Source organism: Xiphias gladius, chromosome 21, assembly GCF_016859285.1.
Source record: "Xiphias gladius isolate SHS-SW01 ecotype Sanya breed wild chromosome 21, ASM1685928v1, whole genome shotgun sequence".
Taxonomy (NCBI): domain Eukaryota; kingdom Metazoa; phylum Chordata; class Actinopteri; order Istiophoriformes; family Xiphiidae; genus Xiphias; species Xiphias gladius.
The window spans coordinates 16,066,238-16,083,075 of record NC_053420.1 but is presented as its reverse complement, the minus strand read 5'-3'; the positions used below and the strand labels follow the sequence as shown (position 1 = coordinate 16,083,075).

General features: G+C 39.9%; 3 protein-coding genes across 5 annotated transcripts; 1 reads left to right on the top strand and 2 right to left on the bottom strand.

Annotated features, from left to right (window-relative positions):
* Positions 1–226: 226 nt before the first annotated feature.
* slc26a6l (solute carrier family 26 member 6, like) lies at positions 227–7,336 on the bottom strand. The gene is made up of 19 exons (XM_040115515.1): positions 7,197–7,336; positions 6,871–7,010; positions 6,536–6,646; positions 6,272–6,447; positions 6,013–6,177; positions 5,261–5,413; positions 4,851–4,933; positions 4,600–4,747; positions 4,375–4,488; positions 3,782–3,859; positions 3,530–3,625; positions 3,269–3,375; positions 3,036–3,105; positions 2,858–2,950; positions 2,261–2,371; positions 1,583–2,008; positions 808–862; positions 566–711; positions 227–308 (listed from the first exon to the last, which is right to left on the bottom strand). Exons 1-19 carry the CDS (start codon positions 7,334–7,336, stop codon positions 282–284), a joined length of 2,439 nt encoding a protein of 812 aa, XP_039971449.1. The 3' UTR covers positions 227–281.
* Positions 7,337–8,274: 938 nt separating this feature from the next.
* kbtbd12 (kelch repeat and BTB (POZ) domain containing 12) lies at positions 8,275–12,629 on the top strand. The gene is made up of 6 exons (XM_040116585.1): positions 8,275–8,434; positions 8,839–10,008; positions 10,097–10,367; positions 10,559–10,709; positions 10,908–11,105; positions 11,202–12,629. The coding sequence occupies exons 2-6, from the start codon at positions 8,936–8,938 to the stop codon at positions 11,369–11,371; spliced, it is 1,863 nt and encodes a 620-aa protein (XP_039972519.1). The 5' UTR covers positions 8,275–8,434; positions 8,839–8,935; the 3' UTR covers positions 11,372–12,629.
* Positions 12,630–12,887: 258 nt separating this feature from the next.
* Positions 12,888–16,548, bottom strand: LOC120783502 (interactor of HORMAD1 protein 1). 3 transcript variants are annotated; one of them, XM_040116587.1, is made up of 8 exons: positions 16,435–16,548; positions 16,071–16,136; positions 15,574–15,712; positions 14,731–14,867; positions 14,379–14,427; positions 14,206–14,281; positions 13,851–13,966; positions 12,888–13,729 (listed from the first exon to the last, which is right to left on the bottom strand). In XM_040116587.1, exons 2-8 carry the CDS (start codon positions 16,121–16,123, stop codon positions 12,980–12,982), a joined length of 1,320 nt encoding a protein of 439 aa, XP_039972521.1. In that variant the 5' UTR covers positions 16,124–16,136; positions 16,435–16,548; the 3' UTR covers positions 12,888–12,979. The 3 variants fall into 3 exon arrangements, with proteins under 3 accessions (XP_039972521.1, XP_039972522.1, XP_039972523.1); XM_040116588.1 differs by having other exon boundaries at positions 16,354–16,436; XM_040116589.1 differs by lacking the exon at positions 16,071–16,136 and having other exon boundaries at positions 16,435–16,541.
* Positions 16,549–16,838: the final 290 nt, after the last annotated feature.

The window sequence follows — 16,838 nt, the reverse complement described above, 5'->3', positions numbered from 1 at the left end:
TGTTTCGCTGTATTCATTTATTATTTTTCTTTAAAAATGCACTGTAACACTCTCCCACACTGAATAAAGTTAAATTAAACTTGTGTCAGAATTCAGCGTTAGTCTTCTTTTACATACCATACAGACAAAATGTATGAATATCAATATAAGTGATTTGTTTTATGCTTTACTAGTATCTATTTATTTACAAATACAAGTTCTCAGCTTCTGATATTTCCTTCAGTAGATGTTGAGATGGTTTTTCCATCTTCTGAGCTGGAAGTCCTGTTTGGCTTAAGTCCCTAAAGTTTTGTGCTGCTGTGCATGTCCTGAAATCAGACCAGTTTTTAGTGTCACTAGTTAAACTGACATGATCAAATGCTTTTTAACGTGTCTTTCAATATGCGTAGCAGTTGCATTTCGGTTGGGTTGTTCGATGCTGATAATCAGCTGTCAACTAACTGTAATGTGTAACTAAGTGTGCGTACAGGGATTGGGCAATTTACGCTTTGTCTGCCATTAGTTACTTGACAGTTGAGTACCAACATTGGACTGCTCGCACATAGTGTCACCTGACCATACTCACCACAGATGGCTCGTATTTGGGGAATGATGTTGCTCCACGGTGGTCCAGACAGTAGAGCACAGCATCATGAACAGAGGCAAAAAGATGTCTCTTTGTTATCGACTCGGAGAAGAAGTCACCAACCTCCAACTGCTCCACCACAGAGGCTGAAGAGAAAACAGTTTACACATAGAGACATTACAAAGATATTAAAACTTTTACGTAAAGTACAGCCTTAAAGAAGTGAGAATGTATTCACTTACCCTGACAACCAGCCATGTAGATATCCACATCAATCTCACTGAAGTCCTGGAAAATCTGTCAATATAATAAATAGTGATTATTTCTCCTCAGCAAAAGTCACTAGTGCACCAACCTTTAAAAGAATCTGTTTCACATTTCTTCCCCATCTGGTGCTACTAACCCTATATCAGCCCAATAACCTAACTCAAAGTGAATCATCAGGGTTAATTCAACTGCAAGAGAGTAAACTATTCACTCTGTCAGTGTTTTAATGTAACTGAAAGTTAATAAAATCCAATTTCAGTGATACCAGCACTTATCAAAACTAAATTAAATCAATATTCATTTTAAGTCTGCTGTTGTTGTTTTGCGTGTTTGTCTGTTTTTTAACCCGCCTTGACTTGAGGATTTGACATCTGACCCTTTCCCTTTCTCACAAGGACCACAGTAGAAATAAGCTTTCAGCTTTATTGTATTTTTATCCTCAAACATGTAATTGTATTTCAGAACCCGGTGACCAGAGGCCTTGTATTTACCTTTATTATTGTCAAATAAATGTATCTAGATGCCTCTTAACATTGTACAATTTGCTATATATAAAAACTTAACTCCTAAGACATCCCTCTCCCATAAACTCCCAAGGCAACCTGTTTATGTTGCTCATGATTCTCAAATTACACTTAAATTATTTATTAAAGGGATTTGACACCTGAATGATCTGAAAGTATGAGGGTCCTCCTCTCAGCTTTCAAAACAAGGGGAAATGTTGAGGATATTTGTCCCTGTAGTACTTACATTTTTCATAGTCTTGATAGCCACTGTGTCAATGAAGTTAGCTGTGGAGAGGTCAAGAATGATGGAGTGAATGTCCCAGGTCCACTTGCCCAGAGACCCAAGAGAGACCTGCTCCAGGTCTCGACTCAGTGTGTCCTCACTGCTGGAGCCCAGAGTGGTGGTGTCCCCGTCCTGCATCTCAGACATCCACCCTAAACTCGTGCAGTCTGGAACTCCTCCTTTTAGGTATTCCCATCTACAATGACCGCCTGGTGCTCGGGGAGTGGTTGGGATGACAAACACTGTCCCGTTCTCTCTCTCAGTCCAGCCTTGATCTTCCTTGTCTGTGTCATTCCCGTCCATGCATGTGTCCCCCCAGCTGGCCTCTTCCTCCACAGAGAACACTGGCACACCAGATAGCTGTTTGGCTGCCCTCTGTGCTTGTCTCTGAGGAGTAGTCAGCAGAAGAAGTCACGATATCTACTGTAAAGCCTTTTATCAGACTTTTTGGGAGCCACTGATTACCTATATCTACATGACTCACAGAGAGGATTGTTGTACTCGTTTTCTCATCACATTTGGGTGAGGTGACCAATGGGCGAAACAGCCCCAAAAAAAGTCACCATAGTCCTTCAGCTTCGTTAGTGCTTCAAATAATCCATGTTACTGCAGTGATGTTACACACTTCCTGCATATTACCTCTCTCTTGGCCTGCCTCTTTGCCCGTCTCTCAGCTCTCCTTTCTCTACGTTTCTGTTTGGCCTCCTGCCTCCTCTTATAGATAATCATCTTGCTGATGTTGAGCCCACTCTGAAGACAGGTAATGAAGAAAAACAAAGCATCACCATTATATAAAAATATAACAAAAGAAGAACAAGAAAAAGTTGCTTTGGTAAAGAAGAATTCCAGGGCTTTAAACTGAGAAGAGATTAGAGCTGAAAGAATTAGTCGATTAATTTACTCGTCAATTGACAGAAAATTAATCTACAACTATTTTGATAATCGATAAATAATTTCAGTCATTTGTCATGATGAAATGCAAAACATTATCACATATGATAATTAACTGAATATCTTTGGGTTTTGGACTTTTGGTCAGATAAAACAAGGAATTTGACATCACCACTTTGGACTTTGAGGAAATCATAATGGATATTTCTTTTTACTATGTTCTTACATTTTATAGACTAAATTATTAATTTACGAATCAAAAGAATAATTGTCAGATTACTCGACAATGAAAATAATCACTAGATACTCCCAGACTAGATAGTATTATTAAGAAAGAGAACAAACCTTTTCTTTCAGGGCCTCGAGGTAGAGCTCAGCATTTGCAAAATATACTGTAGCAGAGGAGCGGAAGATAGTAACACCTGGAATCTCTCTCGCCTGCCAAATAGAGAAACATCCTTAGCTTTTGTTGCCGTCAGTGTGGAAAGGCTGTCATTTATGGCTTTCCATCTTTGTGTTTTACCTCTCTGTGCGTCTCTATATCCAAGTAAAGTTCTGTACATGGAACATTTCCCAGAACAGAGTATGTTGGCCTAAGAATTGAATAAAAACACACACCGAATCTCATAATGTGTGCATTATGTTTGTGTACAGTATTTTGTCTAATCTGGCAGATCTTTCATCCTAACATTAGATACTAATGTTGCTTCCCACACACACAGAAATGTACTATGCTTAGGTGCAGGTGAGTCTTACAACTGGGTCCTGAAGATGACAGTAAGCAGAGCAAAGGTGATGGATGCTGCCAGACCCAGATCTAGATTGAGGAGCAGTGATGACAGCCAAGTGACCAACCACACCACCTGGGGGACACAACATGAAATTACTCATTCGTTACTGGAACAATGAAAAGGAAACATGAATAATGACACACAGATTCTGTTACAGGGTATTTTCTAAATTATGTAGTGATCACAATTCATCATTTATAATAATAAACACAATTTATCCTCTCACCAGATCAATCTTGCTGCGTCTCCACAGTGTAACAACGTCAGAGTACTGCTTGAACATGCCCTTCAAATTCACAAAGACAATCACTGCGAGGACAGCCTAAAACAAGCAGACCCACATTTTAACGTGATTAATTGTCCACCCAGAGAAGTAAATGACTCAAAACCAAAAAATCCATCACAGCACAAAAAATCTAACATCTATGGCAAACATTTAGAAACTTTGTAAATCAGTGTACAGTAGCAGGAGCAGAACCTTTGGCAGCTCCTGGAACAGTGGTCCCAGCTTCAGTATGGTCACCAACACAATTAGAGCTGAAGCCAATCCAGCCATCTACAAGAACAGTGCAAAGGATGTTTATGGTTTTATTTAAGTATTTGTGTTCAATGGGCATTATTAGATTGTTTAGCAGGGATGTTGGAGAATAGCTTGACTATATGACAGCACATCTTACAAACATTTAGTGGTAGCCTAACAACTATTAAGTCTCGTTTCTTATAACTGAATTGGTAAATTGTTTAGATAGGTAATAAATACATTTGGTGCATTGCTGCATAATAAATTGTTGAAGCTAAAAACTGCAGTACATGTTCTACCATCATCAGGTTCTGAATTTCCACATAGGTCTTATACACATAAGGTGGGCAAATTTGTTTAATCAGGTTGTTATATCGTTTCATATGTAATTAAACATCATTTCCTTTTTACCCCACCTCAATCATCCTTAACTAGGCCTTATTCATTGCATATTTATAGCACAAGTATTGCATATGCATGTTTACAGTGTAAAATGATACTGACTTTGGCTTGTGAGTTCATGCTCACCGTTAATTCTGTTGTTCACTCACTTGTGTTTTTCCTCCAGTGGTCTCTTGGATGAGACTTCGAGACATGGAGGGGCAGACAGAGTAGCACTGAAAGAAGCCTCCCACTGCATTGCTGAGACCCAGCGCCACCAGCTCCTACAGTGGTGTGGGGACAGAGACACAAGAATTAGCAAGACACAAGAAAATGATTGTATGTTAATGGTATCAGCAGAATTCATGAGATATTTCATGTGACCTCTGGCTCACCTGGTTACTGTCCACCTTGTATCCATGTTTCAGTGCAAATGTTTTCCCAAGTGATATAGATATGGCATATCCAACGATGGCCAGTGCAAAAGCATCACCAATAACTTCTCCGCAAATGCTCACATCTGGAACACTGGGGGGACTTAAACTAGTGCAAAGGTAGAGGACAAAAAGATCAGTTGGTGCTAACCAAGATGGGAAAATTAGCAAATAAATAATGAACAGCAGTATAACTTCAATCCAATGCTTACCCACTAGGAATTTCACCAACAACTGAAATAGTGTAGTTACTGTTCAAGTGGGCATAGCTTGATATCAGTGTTCCTGCCACAATCTAAAGCAACCGCAGAAAACATACAGACCATAAACACAAACATACACCAAAAAAAGCCACTTTTCACAAGCACATGTCAAACCTTCAATCATTAAAAATCTAGGCAATCATCACCTAGATGTGGACCTAATTATTAGCCAAAAAGATCTCCTTTTTACTGTGAACTGCAGAAAAATGCAGAGGATGCTGATTCAGCTGCTTGGTTCCACTGTGTCTGTGATTTTTTCTTTTTTTTTTTTCCTTAGTGCTGCAACATCATTATCAGCACAGAGCAGAGAGGTGATAGCATATAGCGAGGCCAGAGAGTGTGTCCTCGTGTCAACTGACTGTGATGAGCTCCACTGGGACAGGAACTGGCAGCTTTGGACTGAGGAAGGAGTTGAGTTCCTTGGCTGCAATTAGAAACACCATGGACACAGCACTGACCACCACAGTGGGAAGATGAGTCTGTGGCAGCAAGGAACAAACATCTTTAAGAGTCTGAAAACAAAGAATGATAAAGCAGCAAGTGAGTTAAGGCTTACTACTGCACTCATTAAAACACACATGCTAAACTATGCACACATAATGGTCACTTTAATTCATAATTACGTATAAAAGGACTTTTTCACATTTTTAGCTCATTCTCCAAGTTATATTGTCACTTATCTTATAATGAGTGACTATATAACTACACAAATACAGATTTTCTCACGTTTCCATAAAAGATACTCCCCAAGACCTGTAAACAGACTTTGACGTGTGAAAATTGGTGGAGTGCCCCTTTTTTAAAAAAAAAAAAAAAAGATATCAAGATTGCGAACTTATAAAAAGTCTTCATAAAGGGCTTGAAAAAGTCCATGATAGCGCACCAGACAACTTGCAGCCCTGAAAACCCTTTTGACATTATGAGGAAAGCGTATCAAACTCTTTTCTGTGTGAAGGTAACTGCACTTGGATGTACTTATTTTTCAGAACTTAACTGAGATTTTTTAAAAATCATAATCAGGCAAACTGTTGAAACCGATAATGCAATCAGATCAGTATTGCTGTATCAACAAAAACACAGCAATCAGAGCCAATTACTTGACAGTACTTACATACACCAGTGACAGTGGACCACTAAACCGTGTGGGTGAAACGCCAAAGATGTACTTGAGCTGTGCCACCACGGCATGGCCTGCAGCAGCTGTTGTGTAAGCCCGCACCAGGGGCTCAGACAAGTACGTTCCCACAAATCCAAACTTTACCAAACCCAGTACCACCTATGGAAACAACAATGAATGCATACGTGAGTTTGGCAGCTGTAACAACAAAATAGGACATTATTATTATTTCCGAGGGATGTTGTGTTCAGACCTGAATAAGTCCTCCTAAGACAGTAGTAGCAGCCGCCACCTGCACCCTGTATGAGTCCCGGGCAGTTATGTCCACATCTGCAGTGACGTTGGTCCCATTCATTTTGAGGAAATCCACATCTGGGGCAAGTCTTTCTGTCACACTACCCACCATGATGCTGAGCACAGTGAATGTACCTGAACATAGTAAAAGATAGCAACACATGTTATTACAGAGGTTATTCTGGCCATTGTACAATGTCAATCTTTCTCTCTCTCTACTTGCCAATGGAGATATGACGTGATGTTCCAAAAAAGAAGTAGATTAAAGCTGGATAGAGGGATGTGTAGAGCCCAAATACAGGAGGTAAGGAAGCCAACAATGCATACGCCATACCTGTGGACAGCAGGGGTGTTGTTACACCTGTCTTAGTTTACAGAAAGATATCTTTTTGATGCTATACTATTTTTACTGGCAAATATTCTCCAGCAGGATAATGAATATTTGCACAAACTATTGCTTGTGTATGACAAAGAGCATGGAATAAAGTCAAAATTACACACAAGTTTTGTTCTGCAATATTGTTGATATTTACTCGACCATGATGGCCTATGTCACACCTTGAGGCAGGTGCATTACGCCCACACTGATGCCGGATACGAGGTCTGGCATGCCATAGTCCCAGACTGAGTATTTGGGCAGCCAGTATAATACAGGCAAGCTGCTCACCACACTTCGTTTCAGTTTGGGTACTGTACATCTGGAGGGGATTTGAAAAAAACACAGAGACACAAATCAAAGCCTAATAATGGCGGATATCTGTCTCTAAGTATAAATTTACTGAAGACAGGTCTCTGGTCAGCTTTGTCAAAAAGATCAGAGCTGATATCTACATCTACAGTACAATAAGCACCAAATTCAAAAAAAGTCAAGAGGTTTATCTTACCTTAAGGAGTCTTTAAGCCACTCAGTTAGAGAAAGTTGAGTGTCAGAGTGTGTTTTTCTCTGTGTGACCTCTTCCAGTCGCTGCTCATCTAGCACTTCCCTCTCCACTCTGTATTTCCCAAACCTGCGTTTAGAATCCATTGGCCTGAATCTGTCAAACTCTGCAGTATAGGATTTATTCCAAAGACTCTTGTTTACTGCAAACTGTACACCAAACTGTCTACGAAAAGCAGACGCTCCAGTACTACTCTCACAAGAACAACCGAATCTGCATATATACATCATCATATTGCCTAATGATTAACTATAGTCAGGATGTTGTGCGCAGAGCCTCTTCATGACGACGACGACGGCTGAGCAGAAGAAGCAAAGGATGCAATAATGGTCTTAAAGAGGAAAAAGATTAACTGTGCTGAATTTCAAAGGATGTTTGACAGGTTTATTTCCATCCTCTCTGTTTTTCCACTTACTAGCAAAAGCAAAGCTAATGAACCATGAAATGTCACCTGAGGCTCAAACTACATTGGTCAAGTGAATCTTTATATGGGCTACTTCTGAGCAAAGTATTTAAAGTATGTCAAATTCAAAAAATGTTTTAACTTGAGAATTCCCCAGTGGTTAGTTAATTTCCAAAGTGACGTGTCAGACAGTTAGGTGTATAAATACATTCACAAACTTTATTGTGGTTGGTGCAATAGTCTCAAGAATATGAATGTTAAAGATCAAACTGAATAGACAAGGTCTGATTTTTCAAACATGTGGGCATACAGTAAATACTGGGCCTTTAAGAGGGTGCTTTCATGAAATCTGAGTCCCAGCTGGCTGTGTAATTTCAGTTATTCCAGGGCTTCATGCACGTGACTGAGGCAAAACAAACTGTAATGGAGAATTAGCAAAAATGAAGTACAATATCACGCAGAAGAGAGAAATTATGAACATCAAAATAATTCACAGAATTTGTCACAGTCACTGTTTAAAAACCTAAGCAGTCTGGATCATTCAACCTCCTCTGACCCACTTTCTGTCTGCCACAACACAGTCTATTTTTGGGATAGTGGCTCAGAGGGCCGTAGCAGAGGGGTACATATCTTTGTCTCCTGCAATTGCTCACAGTCACTAACCCCCCTGACTGACAAATTTGGCAACATCAACAACAAATGTCGCCTGATGAAAAACCTGGATATTTACTGGTCTTTTTAGACCAAAGATAACAGCAGACAAGAGGATCTGATGACTTTGGTAAGACTTTTTAAAAGGGGCTTGTGTACTGCATGATATGGTCAGATGTAGTGCTAACTTGTAAGAGTGCACATGCTACTGTATATAGACAATGGTGGCATTTTGCCATATAAAAGGCTAATCAAAAAATTTTGTTCAGCAGAATGTTGGCTGCTGAAATATACATACATGAAAGTTTCCTAAAAGGTTTGTTGTTACCGGGTTGGCTTTCATAAATGCTTTAATAACTCTTGATGGTCAAAACCTTTGTGATGTTGTACTGATTGCTTGGGGTAATCAAGTAAAAATAACTATTGTTAATATTTCACACATATTTTCATGCCAAGAAGCATAAGATTAAGAGGCTATTATATGGTAACGATGGCAGCTCAACTTTGTTTATGACCGTTTTCCTTGTTTTACAGACACAACCTCCTCTCTTGTTGTTCCTAAGTCCATAAAACCTCCTGTGTAACTTTGTAAATATTATTATTATTATCACTAAAAATAAGTTGAAGCAAAATGGATCTTACAGCCAAACATGGGTTGGTGCTGCTGGACCAGTTGAGGAGGATGAGGGAGACTGAGAACCTGACAGATGTGGTACTGGTGGCTGAGGGCATCAGCTTTCCCTGTCATAGAGTTGTTCTATCTGCCTTCAGCCCTTACTTCCGTGTTATGTTCACATGTGGCCTTCGTGAGTGCAACAGTAGAGATATATTCCTGCGTGACACCCCTGCAGACAGCCTGGCTCTCCTCTTGAACTACATGTACTGCTCAGATCTTCCTCTCAACAACTCCAATGTACAAGGCATCTCCATTGCAGCTTTTCTCCTGCAGATGGATGACGTCTTCACTCGCTGTCAGCAGCACATGACTGAGAACATGGATGCCTCCAATTGCCTTGGCGTGTATTACTTTGCCCGTGACCTGGGTGCAGAGGAACTGGCTGACCATGCCCAGCGCTTCCTGAGGCAGCACTTTGTCCAAGTCTGCCAGAGTGAGGAGGTCCTGGAGCTGGAGGCTCATCAGCTGGGGAAGCTCCTGAGTTCGGATGACCTTAATGTTTCCCGTGAAGAGACCATCCTGGATGTGGTCCTTAGCTGGGTCAAACACAGCACTCTGATGGATGGAGAGGTTCGTATTCGGCACCTTCCGGAGCTCCTGAGGAAGGTCCGCTTGCCACTGATAAGCCCTGACTATTTAAGAGAGGCGATGAAGAGAAACACGGCCCTGCTGGCTGATGCTGAATGTCTAGAGATGGTGAAAGAAGCCTTGGAGGCCACAGGGATGCATCCCTCAGCTGCACCACGTAAACTAAAGCTGCGGTACGGCATGGAGACCACAGATTTGCTGCTCTGTGTTGGTAATGACGGTGGTGGGATTAGGTCAAGATATGGCAACTATGCTGAGCGCAGCTTTTGCTATGCCCCATCCACAGGAAGAACCTACTACATCACTTCACCTCGCTACGGAGAGGCTCTGGGGTATGTGTGTGCTGGGGTTGTAACTGAAAGAAATGACATTATTGTGGCAGGAGAGGCAGGTGTGCGCAGAATGGCCCGACAGAAGGTCATGAATGTTGAGATCTACAGGTAAGATGAATATCAAGTGATACATTTGACAATTCTGCATTTGCTGGCCCCACACATATGGTTGACAGATTGTTGTCTTGGGCTGCAGGTACAAGGTAGAGGCCCAAGGAAGCTGGGAGCAACTGACTTCAGCAGAGTACCGAGATTCTTACGCCCTGGGATCACTGGGTGACACTCTGTACCTGCTGGGTGGGCAGATGAAGCTGAAGAACCAGTTTCTAATCACTAACTGTGTGGAGCGATGGTCTCTGCAAGGTGGACCATGGCGGAGTGCAGCACCCCTGCCTATGCCTTTGGCCTATCACAGCGTGGTCAGAATGAAAGATCGCCTTTATGTGATAGGTGGTCGAACCCCACAGGTGATGTGAAAACACCTACACACGTGTTCATTTCTTAGGAATTATTAAAAAACCCGCATTCAGTTTGGTTCAGGTGAAATCTAGAAAATGTTAACACATTTAGTAAGAGCTCTTACAGCACTAGTATGTGACTCCTGTCTGACTGCATCTGCTCCGCTTTATCATATGTTCCCTCCCCTTCAACCATCCAGTCATACAGGATGGATGATGAGCCTGACCGTCTTAGTAACCGCCTTCTGGAGTATGATCCAAACACAAACAAGTGGACAGAACTAGGTCCCATGAAGTACTCAAAGTATCGCTGCAGTGCTGTGGTACTCAATGGTGAAATTTTTGTGATGGGTAAGAACATTTCTTTGGTTAATCTTGCTCATAAATCGGTCTATTTCAATGCATATTAATTCAGATTTTTTCCGTTTTTTTATTTTAATCATGTTGAAGTACACGCATAGACACAGTGTTTTCATGAGTCTGCTAAATGATTTGAGTTGCACTGATTTCTGTTAAACTTTGTTTGATAACCCAATTTTGCCCCTACAGGAGGAATTGGGTGTGAAGGTTTGGACCGTGGACAATCACGCCACTGCCTCGATGCTGTGGAGATCTACAACGCGGATGGAGATTACTGGAGGGAGGGCCCTCCTCTCCCATGTGCACAACTCTCTCTGCACTCAAATGCCTGTAATGCAGGAGTGGTGGGAGGCAAGATTTATGTGTGTGGATATTACAAAGGAGCAGGTAATGAAACAAAATCTATATCCAATGAAAGAAAGACATTTGAAAGAGGTTCCCAAGTGAGTGTAATAACTCTCTCTGTGTCATAAAAACCCTCAGGTCGTCATGATGATATAACAAAGGACATTTTAGAGCTGGACCCTTGGGAGAACCGGTGGACAGTGGTGGCTCGGCGCGCTCTGATGCACGACAACTATGACGTCTGCTTAGTGGCAAATCTCAACCCCAGAGGACTCATGTCCCCACCTGCAGACTTAGTAAAACTGTGACACCCCTGTCAGATCAGATCAAAGTCTGTTTGGGCAAATTGGTGAAGGAAATTAATTATTAATTATGAATTATTAATGCACTTATCGCTGGGCCAAAAGCATTCATTTTTCAAGCAGAAAAGATGTTAGTGCTCTGGATGAAAGAGGATCTGCAGTTAATGATTTGCACGTTGTTGAATGAGAATAGAAAGATAATTCTGTAAATAAGTTATTTTTGTTGCTTTTTTATTTTATTGTGTAACATCTGCAGACTAGATTGCTCATCTGAAACCTGCAGCTGTGTGTTTCATAGCTGAAGTAGTATTATTAGCAACACCGGGAATTTCCTTCAACATTAAACAGATATGAATTATGGTTAGAATTATGAACTTCTGCTTCCGTGCAAATTAAACCAAATTGCAAAGAATTTGAACTGGTTTTACAGGTAAATGTTACAGCTTTAATGGCTAAATGACTAAGGGAAATTGACACTGGCAGACCTAGTTCATATATAAAATAATTTTTATTTATATAGTTTTTCAATATCTTTTTGTTCATTAATTTGTTAATTCAATTAATCAATTTGCTCTTTTTTGAGGTATGCTTGCTAAAGCAGAATAAAAATTTTTTTGTGCTAATAAATATGCACCTTAGCAATGTTATGGAGCATGGTTTTAGTGGTTTGAACACGGACACTGTTCTTTTTAATTTATACTTTAAATGTACACTTGCCAGTTTCTAAGGTACACCTGGTTCCAACTCAGGCGGTCTTACACACAAGTCCCTCAATAAATCCTGCCCTATGAAGATTATCTTGTTTAGTTTAGTTTCGTTTATTTTTTTTAGAAAACTGTTTTAGAATGTTGTTAATTAAGTTTCTGATCATTTTTGGAGTCTGTAGTTTGTGGAGCTTTGGGAATGTAGTGCATTATGCTGAGAGGTGTTTCTAATAATTAGTCTACCCTCACTGATATAAATATGGTGCACAAAAACACCTGTCAGTATAACAGTGGAACAAGAGGGAGGGTCTCTATTGATGACATGTGTGGGAGGTGACATAAAGAGGAAATTTTCAGGAGACTGTATGACAAAGTACTTACTATTTCTACAACACAGTGTATCAGAATTGTAACATGTTTCACAGAAATTATATGGCAGATAAATGTTGTTCACAGTAATTATGTAAGAGAATTATGATTTGTTTGCAAGCCTTTCAGTTTATTTTCAATGTCAAGTCAGCAGTATAAGTAATGAATAAGTTAATTTTAAAAAGTCATCAGAGATGATTAACTGTTAACTGCAATATTTTTTTGATCAGTGGACAAAAAAGAACAAGTTAAAAAAAAACTTTAAATATGGGTCATTTTTAGCGGGTCACTCTGTCCTTAACTTACTTGTCACTAGTAACTTTTTTTTACATCTCTCCACAGCTCTTCCACCAAAAGTATGAGACAAAAAAACATTTCTCAATGTGTTAATTCTTTCAAAAGAGTGAATCCACAACTAACAGAACATAGGCCACAAGTAATAATATAAATGATGAGAAACATTTTTGGCTTTTATTGCCCTGTTTTCCAAAAAATAAGAAAACTCAGAACACTACACTGTTTTGAGTCCTTTACACATCCTCTAAAAGCCTATCACCGAATCACAGTCCACGTCAAACAACTGCCAGAAGCCTTCAGGTTTCACCAGGGTCCCCATCTTGGACTCAGCTGTCACGTTCTCTAAGATGGATTCGATTCCTCCGAGGCACGCAGAGCTGTTGCTGTCCTGAGACCAGCAGCTGAGAGGGGTGATGTGACATCCCGAAGCTGTACTGGACATCTTCTCCCTATTCAGCGGTATCAGGCAGTCTGGGTTAAGACTGTCCCGGCTGGTTACTGTGTTCAGATCATGGAGCTCACGGAGACGTGTTGAAATTCTCTGCTGTTTGTTACAGTTCATCAGAGGTTGACTGTTTTCATCTGGGACAGTGCACTTACTTCTCTGTGAGAGCACCAGCGGTCTCTTTTTCCGCCTCCTATGGCCTTTGAGAATGAATTTCCTCTCTCCAATGCTGCAGCTGGGATCCTGAGGAGGAACTTCCACCTGGTTGTGTTCAAGGTTGTACGATGTACATGTAAGCTGTGTGCCTTCAAGCTTGTTGTCCTGCAGGATGTTAGAGCATGACTGATCCGGCCCTGGCAACGTTTGGATGGCGCTGTCAATCACTCTCTTAGGACTGAGTTTGGCTGGATGCTCTGAGACTAGGGTGCTGAGCAGCTTCAGGGCCTCTTCAAGCATGTTTTGTTCTCTCTGCTGTTCCTCTCTCAGACTCTCAAGACTACTCTTTAAGCTTTGCAGATTTGAACCAAGTTCTGCTGTGGTGTCTCCAGTCTCAAGGATAAAAATGAACAGTTATTCTCATGACTAATCAGAAACATTTACTAGCAACCAAAATCTGTTTTTATGTCATTGAAAATGCAGCTGCCTACGCCATAAGCGAAATGCCATTCACCTTTTTCACCCTTTCCCCCAGCTCTGTCATCACCTCCTTTTGGGAGTTCACTGTGTTTACCAGAGTCTCAAACTGCTGGGAAATGTCACTCTGAAGAACATTCAGATGATTTTGCACTGGGATGAACGGATAAAAAGATAAAAAGTCAATAAACGGAAAAATTTATGGACCCATATAGTAGTTTTACAAAATTAGATGAGCTTATGAGTGACCAATGTTTGATCACTGGGCAAAGAGCGCCATCTACTGACGACAAGAAATGTTTGCTCACTGCCTTTTTTACTAAATGAACCAGATCTACAATATGCACAGTGCAACTTTAAATTAATACATGACAGTCCTTTAAAAAACTTACATGTCGATGCAAAATTGTCAAATTTTTCAAGGACAGTTTGGCACACAGCAATATTTCTCCCGACCAGTTGTTGGATCTGAAAAAACATTGCAACATTTTTTAACATGTTACATCTCGAGGAAAGGAGCTGTATAATCGGTGAAACAAGAGAATAGCTGCCTACCATCACTTACATTGTTGAGAGTTTCTCTAGTATGTTGACATTCTTTGGCAAAAAGATCACTGTTAAAGAACAAGGACAGATTGTGGAAAAGTCCCAGGTAATTAGGGACATTTTTATGTAGTTTTTATCCTTAGTCCTTATTTTTTTTTAATTCCTTTTTATCTAACTCTTAATTGTATTTATATAATATCACACCATTTATTGTATTTTAGCGCTGTGCTTGCCAATTTTTTATTTATTTTAAATGTGTTTTATATATGTACAGTATAAACAATGATGTGAAGCACTTTGAGGTTTGTATTTATGAAAGGTACAACACAAATAAAGTTTTTTATTATTATGTTTATAAATCCCAAAAGCACCTGTCATTTTTTTCTTTTGCCTTTTTCTTGTCCTCTTCAAATTTATCCAGTATCCCAAAAGCTCTGGTTTTGTCCTTCAGTTCTCCAAACAGGAGAGGTTTAGTGTGATAACTGCTTGAAAACTTTGGGTCACTCCCCTAAACAGAGACAAAGGTTGAGAGATATAAAACATACATAACTATTTTTCACGATATGAGAGATGATTTATAAAACTGTACGAACCTAAGGTCTCTTATCTAGGTTACATTTTCCTTTCAAAAGCCTTATCAGTTTCATACAGACAAACATGAATGCATTGTATCATGGACTTGATACTGAAACACCTATTCTTCATACCAACAACAATCCAATTCTGCCATGAAGCACAGCTGCTCATTGATTTGCGACATTGCACACAATGGCCCAATACAACCTGAGATATTACAGCGGTGGATAACTCAGTCAAACAGACACTACAAAATCTCTCATGGGATACATTGTTATGGCCCTGTTATGTGTTGTCGTTGAAATGGTGGTTGCATTTTATCTATTTAGATCAGCATAATGTTAAGATGACACTCTAAAAGGATATATAAACTTACTAAAGTAAAGCACAAATATGGTAACACCCTAATGACTTCTCTTGGTTTTTTTGACATTTCTCAGAGAAGAGCATCCCTGCAAATTTCTAGAGCTTTAGCTGTTTCATTAGGCCTGTTAGTCAGCTCACTTGTGAATATACTTTGTGTAACCTATATGTAAGTAATAACAGTATTTAATCAGCGGGACTGCCTTCTTCGTGCATCCAGGAGATCTCACTGCCTCACCAATAACCACCTACAAGATGAAGCTGATAAATCTCACCTCTTGTGAACTTTGCTGGGAGGTCCTGGATGACAAACTCATATCCTGAGATGTGCCCTGAGAATTTTCAGGCCAAAACTGAGACCCGAAGAATAACTGAGAGTCTGTGAAGCTGGAGAAGCCACTGGTGGCCACATTCCTGTTGATTTTTTTGACCCCACAAGGTTTGATAAGTGAAGAAAACACAAACACAAGTTTTTTTTCGACCTTCAGTCTACAGCCCAAATATATTCAGGTTTTTTTTTGTCACGTATGACAAAAACAAAGAATCAAATCCTCACATTTGAGAAGCTAGAACCAACATATTATCAAAATAGCTGTCATTTTACTATCTGTCGATTCAGCTAATCGACTAATTTATGCAGCTCTTTATCTAGGTCATGATATTGTGATCATGTTTACTGTTTTCAGATTTAAAACTAATGACAATAGACTCATATATTTACAGTAGGTGAGAACTAACAGGTTGAGGTTAGTTAAGTATGTGAGCTAACCACCTGCTTCCAGTTGGGATGCTGAGCATTTCCTTTATGTTCCTTATATGATTCATTGCTTTTGGTTACCTGTTTGTAAAGATAAAAAGTTAGTAGCAGTTTTAGCGAGCTATGTCTTCTTAACAGCATCACGACAGCAGCTGACACATGTTTTGGAGTCATGCAAATTAGCCTAGTTAGCATTAACCTAATGTAGAAAAAGCTTCATTAGCTAGTTGTCTTAAATTAACATAGTCAATTTAAAATGAGGTAACCATTGACTGTTAAGCTAGGAAGTTTATCGAACCTTTAACCGAACGCCTGCCACGTTAAGAATAGTAAAGTACAGTGGTTATCGTGGATTAAATACTTTAAAAATCTGACTCACAGTTAAAGTAGGCAGTCAACAGGCAGAAACGAGTATTTAAATCTCCCGCCATACGTCCTTCCAGAGCGAGGCTTGGCTGCATTCAGGTACCGTCGAAAAAGTCTAGCTACGACCTTGTAGGACCAAAACAAACGTCGAAATAACGCTGGGGCGGTTATTTGTTTTGCGGAGAGATTGTATTTAGTATATGTATTTATTTATTTATGTGCTATATTGCTTTATAAAAAATCATTTCTCCAGCAAGTACATCATGTAGACACAGTTTATGAGTTTTTTTTAAGACGTTTTCTATCCAAGTAGGGATAAATCAGTTTGTCATTACGTTCTTTGAATGCATAACACAGCTGCTGGTGGGCATTTTGCTTAGTCAGTCAGTTGGTTAGTTTTTTGTGTGAGTTGTGGAA

What these genes read in the sequence shown, in the direction of transcription:
- slc26a6l (XM_040115515.1), bottom strand. Translation starts at nt 7,336, where the DNA reads ATGGATTCTAAACGCAGGTTTGGGAAATACAGAGTGGAGAGGGAAGTG. An exon ending in CGTAATGCACCTGCCTCAAG is followed by an intron (nt 6,647 to 6,870) that starts GTGTGACATAGG and finishes TGCTGTCCACAG; the next exon opens with GTATGGCGTATGCATTGTTG. An exon ending in ATATAGAGACGCACAGAGAG is followed by an intron (nt 2,951 to 3,035) that starts GTAAAACACAAA and finishes TCTATTTGGCAG; the next exon opens with GCGAGAGAGATTCCAGGTGT.
- kbtbd12 (XM_040116585.1), top strand. Translation starts at nt 8,936, where the DNA reads ATGGATCTTACAGCCAAACATGGGTTGGTGCTGCTGGACCAGTTGAGG. An exon ending in TAGGTGGTCGAACCCCACAG is followed by an intron (nt 10,368 to 10,558) that starts GTGATGTGAAAA and finishes TCAACCATCCAG; the next exon opens with TCATACAGGATGGATGATGA. An exon ending in TGGATATTACAAAGGAGCAG is followed by an intron (nt 11,106 to 11,201) that starts GTAATGAAACAA and finishes AAAAACCCTCAG; the next exon opens with GTCGTCATGATGATATAACA.
- LOC120783502 (XM_040116587.1), bottom strand. Translation starts at nt 16,123, where the DNA reads ATGAATCATATAAGGAACATAAAGGAAATGCTCAGCATCCCAACTGGA. An exon ending in CTAGAGAAACTCTCAACAAT is followed by an intron (nt 14,282 to 14,378) that starts GTAAGTGATGGT and finishes ATGTTTTTTCAG; the next exon opens with ATCCAACAACTGGTCGGGAG. An exon ending in TGGGGGAAAGGGTGAAAAAG is followed by an intron (nt 13,730 to 13,850) that starts GTGAATGGCATT and finishes TTTATCCTTGAG; the next exon opens with ACTGGAGACACCACAGCAGA.